General features: G+C 59.7%; 1 protein-coding gene across 1 annotated transcript in view; it reads right to left on the reverse strand.

The window, feature by feature from the left end:
* Nucleotides 1–516: 516 nt before the first annotated feature.
* The window catches only part of CRISPLD2 (cysteine rich secretory protein LCCL domain containing 2), a 53053-nt gene continuing 36768 nt past the window's right edge, over nucleotides 517–16801 (reverse strand). Inside the window, exons 13-15 of the mRNA XM_079117572.1 lie at nucleotides 15070–15145; nucleotides 11994–12127; nucleotides 517–2771 (exon numbers count right to left, since the gene is read on the reverse strand). Coding sequence (XP_078973698.1) covers nucleotides 2717–2771; nucleotides 11994–12127; nucleotides 15070–15145 — 265 coding nt within the window. The 3' untranslated portion in view covers nucleotides 517–2716. The remainder of the gene's footprint in view (nucleotides 2772–11993; nucleotides 12128–15069; nucleotides 15146–16801) is intronic.

A 16801-nucleotide genomic window follows, 5' to 3' on the forward strand; every position in this document is an offset into this window, starting at 1 on the left:
GTGGAGCCCCACCCCCAAGGTGACGCATCTGGACGTGGGCCTTTAAGGGGGCAGCTAAGGTTAAATGGGTCGTAGGGCGGGACCCTCGTCCAACGTGACAAGGCCTCATAAGGAGAGAGGGAGACCCCAGGGCGTGCACACTGAGGAACGGCCACAGGGGACAGAGGAGGTGGCCCTCTGCAGACTCAGGCCCTGGTGACACCGTGACCCTGGACATCAGCCTCCAGAACTGTGTAGGTAAACGGTGCTCGAGGTGCTGGCCTGTGGAGTCTGACTGAGACCAAGACGAGGGACCTTGAGCCGGTCACGGCGGGACCTGGAGACGCAGCCGCAGGCCCTGCTGCGCTTTGGCAGATCGCAGGCCCGGACGGGTCTCGGCCGGGCTCCACAACATCACTACAGCTCGGGGCACCCGGCCTCCGGGCAGCTGTCGCCGGGAGCAGCCAAGGGACCAAGAGGACGTCATAAAGGTGCATTTCACAGATTGTTCAGACTCGTTGTGGTCACGGGGTCATCTTAGAAATCAAACCAGTTTTATTGAAACAAAGCAACAACCAAGTGGCCCGTGTTCACGCAAAGCACAGAAAACACAATGAACTTTGTACACAGGAAGTGGTAAAATACATCATTTTTCATAGAAAAAAGCACACACATCAACTGCGGGCTAGGTGAGCCTACAGATACTGTGGGAACCAGCTAGCCCAGGGACCCGCGTGGGTGGACGCAGACGGTCTGCAGGGCAGGAGCCCATTGACACCCTGGGCCGGGCACATCTCCGAGCACGGCTGTGCTGAAGGCACTGGGCACTGCTGGCTGCAGTCAGAGGTGGTCCCCAATCACAGGGGCGTAGCATTAGTATCTTATTTCCATTTTCTGGGGGAAAAAATGGTTCCAGTTTCAAAATGGTCATGGGGAAGAAGCTGCCAGGCATGGCTCTGGTGGGGCCTTGGCCTCCTGTTGGAGGCTGGCAGAGGAGGCAGGAAGGAACCCGCAGCTGTGTTCCTAAGCAATGGGGCCAACTCACACTGGACGCCTCAGCTCCCATGCCTGAATACACCAGAGGCAAGCCAGCTGGATCTCCCGGACCCTTCACTGATTCCATGACCCACGGAGGAGCCCTGACCCCCAGTGATCTCACTGTCCCTGCAGCAGTGACCTGGCCACAGCCAGAGTGGGCAGGGGGCACCTTGCATGCTGAGGTCCCCAGTTGTCTGGTGGGATCTAGCCTCGCTACCCAGCAGGCTGAACAAATCCTCTCGCTGTGCTGCGTGGGGCGGGAGGGTCGGTGTTTATGAGTCATGGCGGCCACAGCACAGAGAGAAACAGCCTGCCGAGTTCCGCTCAGTCAAGCCAAGAGTTCAATTGCTTTTTACAAATTCTCTAAGTTTTTTTTTTTTTTTTTTTTTTTTAAAGGCTTTAACCTTCAATTTCTGAATTAATTAGGGAACAGAGAAGGCACCACCCTGGTAGAGCTCCATGGCCAGACTGGCTTAGCTCTTTTGCTTACTCTCTGCTTGTTCTTTTGCCTAAGCGAGGTTTTGCTGGAGAAGGATCGGATTTGAAACCAGGGCTCACACAAGTGGAGTACTGGCTGGCCTTGGCTGGAGGTGGGATTCCGCCTTCGCTGAGGGACGCTGTTTACTAAAGGGTATTTCATTTCACCCGGGGTTTCTGGTCTGGTGTATGAAGACCTTTTACAAGGGAGGGACGCCAGCGAGCACCACGCTGCTGGGGCCTCGGGACCTCTGGCAGGACGCACCCACAAAAACAGGAAAGGAGGTGTGTCCAGGCTGCCATCTCTGCTGCTATACCGCCTGGCCGCCGGGCGACCACAGGCGGAGCCACTAACCTCGGTGAGGAAGGTGCCCAGGAACTTCCTCCCACTGCTCAAAAAACGGGTCAGCTAAGCAGGGGCTGGCACATCGCATGGGTGCTTAACAAGCGGCGCCCAGGCTGGGAGCTGAGGGGGCGGCCTCAGGCTGCTGCCCAGCGAGGCCGACAGAGAACGAGAACCCCGAGGCCAGCGGGGTGGGCGTCAGGCTGCACGGAGGGAAGGTCCTGGTTCATCAGTCCTCAATGAGACCAAAGTCACAGCGGGAAACAGACGGGCCACAGGGACGAAGCAGTGACGGACACAGGCGAACCTCTGGAGCCGCTGACCTCTCGTCACCAGCACTGCCAGCACTCGGCCACACGCACGCCCATCGGGACCGCGGGCTCTGGCTGCCGCCTCTCGCTCAGCGCGTTTGTCTGACCAGCAAACACTAGACCCATGTTTTCTCCATTGGTACGGACGGACTGTGGCTGTTTATTTTTAAATAACTACTTTATACCCCACTTCCCGAGCTCTCCCCGGCCTGCGCCCTGGCCTGCCACGCCCCCAGCGCCTCCGTCTCTCTAGAGGGTTTGCATCCTCCCCCTCCACCCACAAAAGAACCTGTGGCCAGGAGCACCTTGGCAACTGTCCCCTTGGAGAGGGCAGAGGGCACCCAGGCGGAGGCCCCAGGCCTGGCCGCTGAGCAATGGCCCCGAGGATGCCCTTGCTCCAGGGGGCAGGGCTGCACTTCACCCTGGCCAAGGCCACGGAGGGCACGGCACTGAACACCACTCACAGGAGGCTCCTGACTCTGTCCCCACCCACCCCACCCCAAATGACAAAATCAAAACCAAAGCAAAATCCCGAAGCCCTCCTGAGGACGCCCGTGTCCGTTGCTGCTCATTGCCTGACTGCGAAGATCCGGAAGGCCTTCCCATCCCCGGGCGCGCTCAGGCTGGAAGAGAAGGAGAGGCTGTTACTGAGGGAGAAGGGCAGGCAGGAGCGCTGGGCTCTGTGGGCAGCCCCGCCGAGGGACGGGGGACGCCCCCGCGGCCTGGGGTGAGTCAGGGACCTGGCAAGCCCTGCTTCCTCTGCAGATGAGCCCAGTCTGAATCTAGGTCAGGGCTGGTAAGCGCCTTAGCCCAACTGGGGAGGCTCTGGCCCCGGCCTGCTGAGCTGCGCCCACCCTCCAGGACCACCACATGGTGTTGGCCACACCTCCCACCAGATCATGGCCACCTGGAGGACAGGTTCTAGACGGTGCCAGAACACACAGGGCTCTGGAACAGGCTCCACCAGGATCTCCACCTGGTACCCCTGGGCCTCCTTCCTCCTGGGAGGGCTGTCCTAGGTCCCTGCTCCCCAGAGAGGAGACACAGGCACCAAGAAATAATGCTGCCAACCCAAGGTCATACGGCCAACCCAAACTCTGAGGCCAGAGCTGCGCCCTGCAGCTGACCAGCTTTACGGCAGCACAGCGCACGGCGAATCAGCTTGGGCAGTGCAGGGCTCGGCGGTTTTCAAAGACCAGACGGGTCCGGCACTCACTGCACGATCGAGTTCGGATCATTTCAGTCGCTCTGAGAGACCCTCGTGCTGTCACACCGCGCCCCTCCTGCTGCCCCATGGCCCCTCCTGCTGGGGCGTGTGGTGGAGTCACACGGGGTTCTTCCACCTCTGCTTCTTCACACAGCGTGGCGCCCGGGTCTGCCTGCATGCTGCGGCAGGATCAGAACCCCACTCCTTTTATGGCCGAGGACGACTCCATTGCAGGGGGGCCACATCTTGGGGCCCATTCCTCAGCTGATGGACATCTGAATTTTTATTTTTTATGTTTTGGTACGAGGGCTTGAACCCAGGGGTGCTCTACCACTAAGCCGTATTTCCAGCTCCTTTTATTTTTATTTTGAGACAGGGTCTCACTAAGTTGCTGAGGCTGGCTTTGAACTTGGGATCCTCCTGCCTCAGTCTCCTGAGTCGCTGGGATTACAGGCATGAGCCTCTGCACCCAGCTGGACATTTGGACTTCTTCCTCTTTCTGGCTGCTGTGCATAGTATGGCAAGGAGCATTTGTGCGTGATCTTCTCGGTGGATGACAGATGTGCTCCTCTCTTTGGGGAATTTCATGGATGAGCGGGGCTGCTGGCTCGTGAGTTTCTTAAAACCCCAGCGGGCTGTGCAGCAGCTGCACCAGGTGTGTCCCCACCAGCGCTGGCTCCTGCCTGTCTGGTGGCCATGCTGGTGGGTGTGCGGTGGTCTCTCTTTGTGGTTTGAATTTGCATTTTGCTAACGACCTTTCCAGTGTGGACTGATCAGCCGCCGGTGCACCCACGGGCGAAACCTCTCCTCAGTGGTTTCCAGCTCCCCCAGGCCCCTGCTGACACGAGGGGTCGGAGTTCATGCAGGGTGGCGCATACAGGAAGACCCTCGTTGGACGCAGTTGGCAAGAACGTCCCGTCTGTGTCCTGCCTGTCACATTGTCAACGCCGCCTGTTAGGAAGGTTCAAAGGTTTAAATCGTGACGAGGTCCAAGTTGTCAACTCTGTGACTTACAGATGATGTGACTGGCATGAAACCTGAGGTCGCCACCAGCTTCGGGGCCACGAGGAAGGGGACTGGCCTTCTAAGAGCTCTGTGCTCTGCAGCCCCACTGTGGCCCTTCCTTTGGGCCACTGAGTCAGTTTTCCCGCTCGGCGTGCTGGGGAGGCCCAGCTTCACCGTGGGCAGGCGCGGCAGGTGCCTTTTCTATAGCACGATTGAACGGGAGCAGGAGAGGCCTGGCTGCCTCGCCCCTGCTTCAGAGGCCCTGGTGCACTTGTGAACAATCTCGCGTTTCCTTGCCCATCTTCACCCCGCGTGCACGTGCGTGGCCGACCCAGATGGCCTGCCTGCTCTGGCACCTGCTGCTTCCTGTGCATTGGCACGCCGTCCTCTGTGCACGGAGAGCCGCCTGGGTCTGCTGCTCCCGACACAGTGCTCTCTGGGCGCACGCCCTCTCGGCCTGGACGCCGTCTGTGGGTCTAGTTCTTGTTAATCACGTGCTTGGCGAACAAGGGCCTCCCTGTCCAGGGTGCTTTTGGCATCTTACGTGTGTCTTAAGGACAAGCCCCTGGCGTGGACTGCTGGGCCAGCGCAAGGGTGCTGGCAAACGGCTCCCCGAGAGTCACAGAGCTGACAGCCCCGAGCAGGCTTGTGAGGCGGCGTTTCAGCCTGTGAGCAGCCAGCCCAGGTCACCACCAGCACTGTCCTCGGCCAGTCAAGGGCCGGGAAGGGCATCCAGACAGCTGTGACTTGCACTTGCCTAATACCAATCGAATGTGAGCAGAAGATGAACGTCCCAGTCGTGACTGATGAGCAGCACAGTTTCCTCTGGGGCCCCGCTGGGGATGAGAGACCCAGACTGGCCTCGACGCCTGGACTCCACAGATGGCTAGGACTGGGGAGCCTCGTGGAGACTGAGTCCTCAAGACCAGCTGCTTGGAGTTCCTGGTTTTTCTGTCTTCCTGGGCAGCGCCACGCTCCTAGGGACCCCGAGACGGAGCCTCGGAAGTGTGGGTCGGAAGGGTGTGCTCGGCAGGAGGGCCGAGAGCCAAGACACAGCGGGCCTCGAGCTCACAGGGCCTCCGCGGCCAGCAGCTCCCCTTGTCAAGAGGAAGTGCCTGCGTCGGACAGCGGGCTGGGCCCTGGCTGCCCTGCTGGTTCCTGGAAATCTCAGACTTCACAGCTTCCCTGGGTCTGGGCTTCTCTGCCCAGTGAAGGGTCCTGGGGAGCCACTGGAGCCACCGGGGCCACCACTGCCTGGCGCCTCTGCCTGCAGGACAGCCATGCTGGGAAAGCTGCCAGTGTCCCCCCAATTCCCGGGGGCCAGGGGTGCGTGGATGCGGCGGGGTTCTTATTCAGGCTGCCGTCCACTCCGAGGCCCACCTGGCCTGGACCCACCTGACGTCCCCTGAAATGCCCGATCACCTTGGAGGCAGAGTAGGGAGCAGCGCGCCCTCACACGGCCACCCAGGGCATCCATGTGTGCTGTCGACGCTGGGCGGGTCCCCTCCTCGGCCCCAGGGAGGCATCTGGGCCTGGGCTGGTGGAGGGACCTTGGCCCGTCTGTTCACGCCGAATGCCGTTTGGTGCAGGTGCAATGGCCATGCTCGATGGAAGGCCTGGTCTGACGGTCAAGGCCTTTCTGCCCAGCCTGCCCCGCTGGCCAGCCCCCCGACTCTCTGGGTCACCATCAGCACCAGGATGCATGTGAGAGGAAGGCAAGCGGTACAGTTCGTTCAGGCAGAGTATGCCGTGCAGCCCTCGAGAGCTACTGTTTCATAAAGGTGTTCAGACTCCTTCCACCCCTTCTGGACTCGGCAGTTTGCCGGTCATTTAACCAGCAGTTACTGAGAACCTACTGAGTGCCAGGTGCTGTGCTCAGTGCCAGGGTGGTAGGGTCCGCAGGACTGCCGGGTTCGTGCTGTCATGGAGCCCACGGTCTGGGTAGGGGAGAAAAGCAGCTAAATATGTGTAAGAAACAGTCCAGGGAGTCTGAATCCTGGGGGTGACAGCGGAGACCAGCTGGGGGGGTGGGCAACTGCAGTGGGAACGCTCAGGCAGGAGGAAGTGTCCCAGGAAGGCGACATGACCACATGACCAGGGGACCCAGCCCAGCTCAAACAGGAGTTGAGGGGGCCCAGAATTGGATTAGAGCAGGTGCCAAGGCCCCGGGGCAGGAATGGTCTCCATGTGTCCCAGGAGTAAAGCGAAGGTGGTGAGCTGGAGGAGCAGCGGCCAGGCACTGCCAGAGACGTGGGCAGGGGCTGGAGCAGGTGTGGCCTTCCATGGTAAGGGGTGGACTTTGTTCCTTGTGCAGCAGAAAGCCATTAACGGGGGTCACGCTGGAGATGTGCACATGACACAGGAGATGCTCGGAGGCTCGGCCATTCCGCTAAAGGGAAGTTGGCTCAGGAGAGTGGCAGGAAGTGCTCGTGCTTGTGCAAAGATGTTCTTTGTGGTTTGTTTATCACAGTAAAAGACAAACAACCTGTTGGTGACCGAGACAAAAGGAGCGGTCTGTGCGCGGGATGCTGCTCACCACAGGGATGGCGGTCGGGCTTGGACCCGTCAAGGGCGTGATCCCTTCCTGGAACAAGTGCTCGTGTGTAAACAGAAATCACAAAGGAAACACCAGAGTGTCCGTGGCGTTGGCTGGGTGTGGGTGTTGAGCTGTCTGGGAGTCGGTGGGCAGGAGGCTGCGAAGCCAGGCCAGGGCAGGCCCGGGGCCCCTGCAGAGAGCAGCCCGGACACTGCTTCCTCCCTGCAGGGCCCAGTCCTACTCAGGGAAGAGCTGGCCCCTGGGCCCACGGCAGACTGCGAGAGGCGGAGGACAGCAGGTGCAGAGGGGTGTGGCTCTCCCGGGAGAGGTCTGGGCGTCCTGGAGGGGCCACTGCCCGTGGCCAGTGTGGAAGGGGAGAAGAGGACCGCTGGGCCTCCTGAGGAGTGATTTCTCTCATTATTAAGCAACGTCAGGGACAAGCCTGCAGGCACCAACACGTGGCCTGCACAAGCACAGCGGAGCCTGGCACACTGACATCTTTTCTCTGAAGGATTCCAACCCTGCTCTCCGAAAGTCTTGTGCCTCTGCTGATCAGAAACACAAGAGTCAGCAGAACGGCCACAGAGCCCGTTGGCGGGACCTTGGTGAACCTTTCTCTGAGCCTCAGTTTCACGTCTGTAAACTGGGTCTGTTCATGAAAGTGCTCATCACTCCTCAGGGACGTGAACAGAGCCAGCTTCTCCAGAGGGGCCTGGGACAGGGACTGGCATGGAGCAGGAGCTCAGCAGGCAGAAGCTGCACAGTCCCACATCCCCGGGCCTAGACCTCATCCTGTCCAGGTGAGGACATGCCCACACACAGCGAGGACCAACGAATGAGCCTACAGACACCTGCCCAGGGAGCCACCGAGCTCTCAGCTCACACATGGATGCACGCTGTTTGAGGGAAAGGAAGTTTCAGAATGGGTATCTCACGAGCTCCGTTTTCATTTTTAGGTGTGCACAGCTCCAAAAGTTCAGGACAAGCTATAAACAAGCAGTTAACAGAGACTGGGGGCTGCAGGGACTCTGGTTTTCTACTTTCCAGCCCGATTATTTAAATAACAGCACACCTTTCCTGTATAATGAGTATTTGTAAAGACAGAAGCACGTGCAGCGGCATCCGGGCGGCCTGGGCTCCCCCTGGGAGGGGTCTGGCAGGAGGAAGCAGGGTCCAGAGCCCGGAGCTCTGGACAGCTGGGCCAAGCCCGGCTCTGCCCTAGCCGGCCGGCTGCCCTTGGGCAAGTTGCTTAACCACTTTTCCTCCCTTTCCTTTCTTCTTTTTTTTGGGGGGGGCACCTGGGATTGATCTCAGGGGCACTGGACCACTGAGCCACATTCCCCAGCACTGTTTTTTGGTATTTTTTATGTAGAGAGAGACAGGGTTTCACTGAGTTGCTTAGCTCCTGGCCTTTGCTGAGGCTGGCTTTGAACTTGCGATCCTCCTGCCTCAGCCTCATGAGCTGCTGGGGTTACAGGCGTGCACCACTGTGCCCGGCCTTCCCTTTCCTTTCTAACAAGGCATGGACAGTGACAGCCCAGCCTTCAGGGCCCCTGGGGATCGGATGCACTGCTGGGCGTAGACGGGGAGACCGGAGACAAGCTACGGAGCGTGGGAGCCCATCGGACCCGGAACGGGGTCAGTGGCTTTTGCCTTTCTAATCCCTAGAAGCAGATCTGAGTTGCCCTGCCCCTGAGATGTGCAGAGCGAGGCTGCCCGCCAGCGACAGGTGGCCACTGAACCAAGGTGTGGACAGACCAGGTCTCCAGCCGCTGCAGAGAAAGATGCCGACTCCTCGCTGGCGATTCCTCTCGGGATGGGAGATGGAGCTGATGGAGAGGTGGAGGAGACCACCTGCCCGAGTCTTCCTGCTGCCGCGCTCACCAGGGCCCCGAGGAGCTGTGGAATCCAGTGTGTGGCTTGGCGTTCGCGCCTGTTGGCCCTGCACCGTGGACACCAGCCCTTTGAAGATGGGCGCTTCTGTCCCTTCTGTTCCCTGCTGTGTCCCCGGCCCCTGGCACAGAGGGGCTGCCCTCAATGTTGAGTGAACGCACTAGTCAGACCAAAGCCCCGCCGCGCACACCTCTGCACACGGGGGACGTTTTAAAGACTGAGGGACCAGGGACGCCGTCACTGTTGCTGTTTCCCAATCTCCTGGGAAATCTGTCAAAACACAGGCCTGGTCTAAGAAAAGGCTCAGGTGACGCCATCTGGAAGGCCAGCTTCTTCCCCAAGGAGACAAGGCCAGCAGGGTCCAGAGTCACGGCCCCTCCTGATCCCTCTTCCGACCTCTCCGAGAAGGTGGTTCCCCCCACCCCACGGCCGCCTTTCATAACTTCCAGGAAACCCTCTTCTCAAAGGGCCATTGTGAAACCCACGCCCTGAAGCCAGCCAGCCTCGGCCTCGAGCCAGCTCCTCTCGGGAGCACCTGCGGGCTTGTGTGCTTGATTGAAGGGTTCCGTAAATTTAAAATGCTATTTGTCACACTGGTCACAGCACGTCCCACGCCCTATCTCCCTTGGGACCTGTGTGATCCTGCCAGGGTCTCAGCAGCCATCAGGGCCAAAGCCAACCTCTGCCTCCAAAATAGGTCCCCACATCCCAGGTGGGGATGGGCTGGGGAGGCCCCTGGGCCTCACTGCTCTGCAGGACAAGGGGGCCGAGGCCTCATCGACTCAGGGAAGGACAGGATATGGCCACAGAGGCATCTCTGCAGACCTCTCTGCTGGAACCTAGTCACCAGGGACCCTGGTCAGTACACTGGACTCGTTGAGATCTCATCTCCCGCAGCATCCATCCCCGACGGTGATGCTGGGCCTGAGATGGGGCCTCACTTTGGTGCTGCCTGTCCCCCATGGGGCACAGCTCCACGAGGCCGACGCTCCCAGGAGGAGGCTGCCTGCGCGGACGAGCAGGTGCTGCCAGGGTGACATGGGGCACCCGCCAGAGTCCGCGAGTCCTCTACTCCTGGTCCCGGGGGAAGGCACGCAGGCCGGGTCTCAGAGGGAGCCACCACACGAGAGGACCCTGCGCCTCCAGGCTCCACACAGACCCCGGGCCGCGTCACGGCAGCAGGGCCCCCGGCCTGCCGCAGGCTTTCTCCGACTGTCTCAGGGTGACCACCTGACAGAGCAGGGCCAGGGACCAGGCTCGGGGAGCCCTGATCAAGGAGCCCGGTGGGCGAGGCGAAGAGCAGGGCCCCAGGTGCCCCTTGCCACGTGCCTCCGGCCTGGCATGTGTGGCACAGTGCACATCTCTCCTGGGCTATGGGTTCCTGGGGCCCAGCCCTGGCCGGGGTGCTCCAGGAGCAGCACGTAACGATGACAGCACCGGCTTGGAACCGGGCGGTTCTCTCTCAGCCGTGCCCAGCTCTTTCTTTCCAAAAACCGATTTATGTTGAGACAGGGTCCCACTAAGTGGCCCAGGCTGGTCTGGAGCTTGAGATCCTCCTGCCTCCGCTTCCCTCAGAGCTGGATCACAGGTGTGGCCCCATGCCGGGCAATGGAGGAGTAATGATAAAACATCTGGCTCACGTACCATCCCTGGAACTTGTGGGTACCTGGCTCTGGGACCTCGGGGCACACCCTGACCTGAGGTTGCTCAAGCCCCTTACGTAGGATCCAGGTATCCCAGGCACGCCCTCTGCCCGCTGTGAAGCGTCTGCACGTCACCTGGACGGTGGCGCAGCGTGCTGCTTGGGAACAGTCTGCACACGTTTGGGGCGGACCGGCTTTCTGCTCTGATGTTTCTGCCCCGTGGCTGGTGGGATCCGTGGGCGTGGAGCCATGGAGACGGGGCTGTGGGCAGTGCTGAGTCTATGCCAGGCACGTGGTCACCTTCACACGGTTCTTACAGCCCAGGGTGGGCCTCAAGTGTGTGTGATAGTCTGCTGGGCCATGCCAGGCAGGTGACCCAGGAATGCGCTTTCTGACACATTCAGCTGATCTGGAGGCCGCTGGTCTGGGGACCCCCCCAGGAGACCCGAAGCCTTGCTACACCCGTGGGGGCGAGGACGGAGGCACAGGAGAGCCAGTTAGCTCAACAGCCTCAGGGTCCAGCCACAGGACGCAGGACGGAGGCCGTAGGTTGGGGAGGAAGGAGCAGGGTCCCGGCTCCAGGGAGCCTGCAGGAAATGACTCAGGTCTTGCTGTGTGGCAGCTGCGGCCACCCCCACAGGGGAAGGCCCTGGAGACCGCGGGGATGCGGCCTCACGGGGTGCCCAGGTTGGGGGGAGGCCCCCTCTCTGAGACTACCTCCCTTCCTCTTCCGCAGGCCACACCTGGGGTCCTGGAGCAGCCCAGAGGGAGGTGGTGGAGCTGTGCTCGGGTGGCGGCAGAGGGAACAACCCAGCCACCCCAACTCAGGAGGCTGTGCGCTCTTAACGGGGACACAAAGCGCTCAGTCAACGGGCGTCCTGGGACTCCTTTCCAGCGTGGCCAGGAAATTCCACCTCATCAGCTGCCTCGCTTCCCTCCACTCACTCAATGGAATTTCCCTTCCTTAAGCTTCGCCCCAACCCCACTGCGCAGGCGGAGCTGTGGACTCAGCACCCGGGCTGGCGGCAGAGTCACCGCACGCTCAGGCGGGCGGGCACTCAGAGGGTTCATTGCCAGAGCCCATCTCCCCTCTGGCCCTGGACAGGCCTGGCTCAAAGGGGCCAGCCGGCCGAGGAGGTCGGGACTGTGTGGTCCCGTCTCGCGGGGAGGACAGGGAGGCCCAGAGAACACAAGAGGCGTGCTCGGCGCTGGGGAGGAGCAGGGCAGCCCGGGGCCGGATTCCACGCAGGTTTCCACAACTGTTCCGTAACCACACTGATCCCATCTGTCCAGTGGGAACAGGGCAGACGGACGTGCGCACTCGGACAGAAGGCTCCACGCCCACAGCTCTGATCCCGGGTGACAGCGAGGGACAGGGTTTTGTTTTCCTTTGGGCTTATCTGATGTTTCTAGATATTCTAGATATTCTGCAAAAACACGATTGGAAATAGAAAAACAGATCTTGGAACAGGAAAGGAGACAAAGAGTCCGCTCGTGGGGCTGTGTGCAGAATGACCGCGGCCCACCCACGCTCTGCTGCGAGCCCCGGAGCCCGGCCTACCTTTCCGACTGCACCCCATTCCTGAGTGAGCCCGCAAAGGCCTTCTTCTTGTCCACAGGCATCACGTCCACGTACCCGCCGCTGTCGTCCCTGATGGCGCCGGCGTGCACGGCCGTCCTACAGATGCTGGACGACTGTGGGCACAGGGAGGTGGGTCAGAGCCCAGCACAGCAGGGCCGAGCACCCTGCAGGCGGGACCAACATGGCCAGGAGGTGCGCCGCGCGACCTGGACTCCTCGGGGGTCTCTGTGGCCTGGCCTCATCCGTTCACTAGGGCAACAGGCTGGGGTGGTCAGTGTGGAGGGCTCGCCTAGCCCGGGCAAGGCCAGGTCCATGCCCAGTGCCACAGACAGCAAGGAAAGGAACACTGTCCCTCTGTGTGTTCAGCAGGTGGGTTTCTGAGCCCTATGAGGTGCCATCCCCTGCACAGGTGGGATTCAGCAGGGAACAAAAGAAGACCCCACCTTCAAGGAGTTGAGAGAGGAGAGGAGTAAACACACGAGCTGTCACCTCAGCTATGAAGCAAATAACCAGGTGCTGAGACTCGGTGGCGGGAGGAGGGGCTGCTCGGAACTGTGGTTGGGAAGATGGACGCCATCTGCCCAGAGCACCCCGGGGGACCCAGCAGGCGCCAGGCCCAGCACAGGTGCAGGTGGCCTCTGGTCGCACCTCAGGGAGCAGGCAAGGCCACTGCTCAGGGCTCGGCTCCCTGGCGGCTCTGCCCTCGGGGGCCAGCAGCCGGCCACTCCGAGGAGGCCCTGGCTGTGCCAGCTCCCTCCAGCCACGCCTCTCCCCTCGCCAGGCACCTGTGAGGGCCAGGGCTCCCCTCCTTCCTGGGCCTGACGTGCGCCAACGCTGGACACTCACTACCTCCCCAAACCATGTCTGCCCCAGGCCCTGCGGCTAAGCCCTGGTGGCCGCGTCCACCCCAGAGCTCCTGCCTCTGGGCAGCAGACCAGCACGGTAGCTCTCGGGAGCATCTGCAGAGGGGCCTGCCCTGAGCATCTCACAGCCCTGGCATGCGTGCCACTGGGGACCTGCCAGCAACGCAGAGGCCCTGGCTCCACTGGACCACCAGCCAAGGGGCTGCAGGGGACCTGGGATGTGGCCATGCAGCAACTTCCCAGGCAGCAAGGGGCAGTGGGAACGGCCGGGAGAACGAGGTGGGGGAGGCTGGCCCAGCGTCCCACACCAGGGAACGTGTGTCCGGCTGGCTCACTGGGCCTGAACCCAGGTTCCACTCTCTAGGCCACGCCCGGACGCCTCTGTCTGCTCCCACCACAAGGCCGGGGCGGCCAGGAGCCGCTCTTCTGGTGAACGGGCAGGACTGTGGGCACTACAAGGCCCTGGCAGGGCTGGGGCTGGCTCTCCCAAAATAAATCTCTTAGCTAAACAGACATTTCCAGAAGCCTCACTTCCCAGAATTCAGACTGACCTAGAAACCGAGGCCAGCAGAGAGCTTCTGTGATGGAGGATCCGCCCACCTTCTACCTCCCGTCCTCTCTTGGACTTTCTTGTCCTTAAGAGCTTTGTCGGTACCAACTTCTGGGCAGGAGCACCTTCATTTATTCATCCCTTCAACAAACGGAGCGGGGTGCCCGCCCCATCAGGAGCCTGCAGCCTGCAGCTCAACCCGAGTGAACACGTCCGTTAGAGACCACACTTGGGTTTCCAGCCACACCTTGTCGCAGCCAGCGTGACCGTGGCGCAGGTGAGCTCGGGCAGGCAGAGCAGGTGTGTCCTGCGTCTAGCTGGGCCATGTGCTCGCTGTCATCTGGGGAAGGTTATCCGAGCCTTGTTTTCCCCTCTGTAAAATGGGGACAGATGGTGTTTCTAAGGGACCTAACACATAGCAGGTGTCGAATAAAAAGCAGCTTTATGTTTCAGCCATCAAGTTTCCCCTGCATTTTTCTATTCCTTTCTTTGCTTCATGTGTTTAGCTGTTGTTTGATGTGTGCAGATTTGATTTCTTACCACTTCATAAACTGCACTTGCTGTGTGATGACACAGGAATTGCTTTGTCCAATTTGATGTACGTAAGTTTAAAATCCACTGTGTCAGCGGGTGACACGGCCACGCCTGCTTGTTTTGTTTGTATTTGGGTGAAACAGCTTTGCCCATCCATCTATTTTAAAATCATTTTAAAACCACTATCTCCGTCTCTTAATAGCAACACAGCATTTAGTATGACAATTGCTACACATTAACTTGTTCCTTGTTCCTAACTTTTAGAACTCCATTTTAGCTGAACAGATTTCAAGATGGAAAAAAGCTGATTTAAAGAGGAAAGAGAAAGGAGGAGGGAGAAAATCTTAGTCATGAAGGTTGCCTTGACCTTACAGAGCTAAGCAACCTCACATTTACAGGAATCTGGAACAATTGGAGGCAGATGGAGCAGGATGGAGGCGGGGCCGGGGAGGGAGGGTCCTCCCAGAAGACCAGGAAAAGCTGAGTGAGATGTTAGCTGGGGACCAGCATCTGACCCAGTCATGGGATCCAGATCCGGGAGGCTCCCTGGACTTCACAACCCCAGCTCCGGACAATTCCACAGAGAGGTGGACAACTTGGCAAGGTCACACAGCCTGTTGGCAGGAGAGCTGGGACCATGCTCAGGTTTCTGGGTGGCCACGTCCCCAGCTCTGGGCGAGTTCTAGGGTGTCCACTTGGGAGAAGTCAGGTCAGAGCTTCTTGCTGGAGTTAGGAGGGCGACGGAAGGAGCCTCCAAAGCGGGACTGGGGGTCACGAGCAAGCGTCGGGTGGGGACTGTGTTCTCAGCTAAGCGCGTGCAGAGCAGAAGGAAAAGCAGCAAGGGCGTGGGCCGTCTCTGTGACAGCAGATATGGAGGGATCATGAGATGCTGGGGACACAGAGCACACAAAGCCAGAAAACCCTCCGGGAGGGACGAGGCCACGGGCCCGCCTGTGCCTCGGGGTGGGGCGGGGGGCCTGGAGACGTGGAGAAGGGGTGCTGCTTGCAGAAGCCACAGTCTAGATTTCACTGCAGGCACTGTACCCAGGCCAGGACTCTGAGGTCTTAGCAGGTCTCAGGAGGCCACAGATGAGGCCAGAGTACTCACATCTGCATAGACGTTGCTGCCAACCACCGGGGCCCAGTAGGACGGCTCGTCTCCACAGTGCGCAGGACAGCGGACTCTGGAAAATAAGCAGCATTCGTGGGAGGGACAATCAGCAGAGGGTAGACCCTCCCGAGCTGGCTCTCTGTCTGGATTTCCAGACCTGAGTTTGTAGGTGGGAGGAGACCATCCTGCCCTCTTGTCCTTTAAGAAAGACCACGCCTGTCCCACTGCCGCGGGGTAAGGACACTTCTGCCCTCCCAAACACACAGGCAGAACTTTAAAACCCCAAGCAAAAGGACACCAGGCAAGAAGTTAAAAGGAAATAAGTCTGAGGTGAGGTGGGAGGTGGGACACCCCATGCTTGGGTGCTGCAGCTCCTACTGTGGGTTTATCATGCAGATTATCATCCACAGACCTTTCTAGGCCACTTCCCTGGGCGGGGAGGAGAGGGCGGAGGCCTCACCTCTGTGAGTCACAGGCCATTCCCGGCAGGGGTGCTGATAACCTGAGGCAAGGGCTAGATCCGGTGGGTCAGTTTCCACAGCCCAACTCATGATACAGAGCTGAAGAGAGCGCCTCAGACTAGAGGGGGGGCACTTTAGGTGAGCCTCCAACAGGAAGCAGCACGAGTTGTACTTAAGAAGAAGTCTTTGTGTTTATGCGGACACTTTGCCACAGGTTGGAGCCCAGGGACCAAGAAACCAAAATGGCGTCCAAGAGCCAGCTGGCCGGGGACAGCAGAATTCTTGAAGGGAAGATGGCCAGGCAGAGGAGCTGAAGCAGGCCTTGAGGGAGCAGGGCAGGGGCGAGCAGGGAGAGTGGGTGTGTGTGTGTGTGGAGACTTTGAAAAAAGAATTTGGGAGTCTAAGAGCTCCCGAATTTTCCCACTCCTCCCGGAATGGCAGGTCAGAAACCTACACTGTGGATACTTCACTCTGCCAAGTTTCTGCTGGTGTTTGTATTTTCTGAAATTACTTCCTTCTGCTTCTCTTTAATATTCTAAGGCATTTTAACATTCAGGGGGATCAACGAGGAGGTGGGGGACAGTGAGCACCAGGGAGAGGGCTCGGGGGAAGGAGTCCAGGCCCCTGCCAGGCCTCTGCCTGAAGGTACCGCTCAGGTCTCCACCTTCCAGAACCCACGTGTCTCCAGGCCCAGGCGAGGGCTCCTGGGCCCTCCTCACCAGGCCCCCGGGGCCTGTCTGGTCCTCAGATGCCAGGGGCTCACACCCACTGTGTCCCTGACCGCATGGCACAGCTAAGTCAGAGAGCTAGCTCTGATGGGGCAGCTCTGACGTGCACTTTCTTCCGAAGGCTGCGTGGTGACCACGGACCAGTGAGCTGGTCCAGGAGGCACCGGCCTATTCTGGCTCAGGAGGCTTCTCTGAGTCCACTGAGGGCCAGTTTTCCATGTCCTACCTCCAAGGGGCTCTCCAGGAGCTAGACAGATGTGGCTAGGACACCCTTCCCTTCAGGAGGGACGGTGCCATCCTCTGAGAACCAGCCTGCACACAGCCGTCAGACCCGTCGGGTTGTCAGCTGGCACTGGCCAGTTTTACTGAGGTCCTCAATAAAAGTATCTTTAAAGACGACTTGTAGACAGGGACCCTAATTAGAAAAAGATGTGCTCCGTGTTTATATAGATATGGCAGAATATACTCTACTCTCAGGTGTAACTAAAAAGAACGAATTTTAAAAAGTTACTTCTAGAGTGATCTGCTGAAAGTCGACAG

The sequence above is a fragment of the Sciurus vulgaris genome, assembly GCF_902686455.1.
Source record: "Sciurus vulgaris genome assembly, chromosome: 17".
NCBI lineage: Eukaryota > Metazoa > Chordata > Mammalia > Rodentia > Sciuridae > Sciurus > Sciurus vulgaris.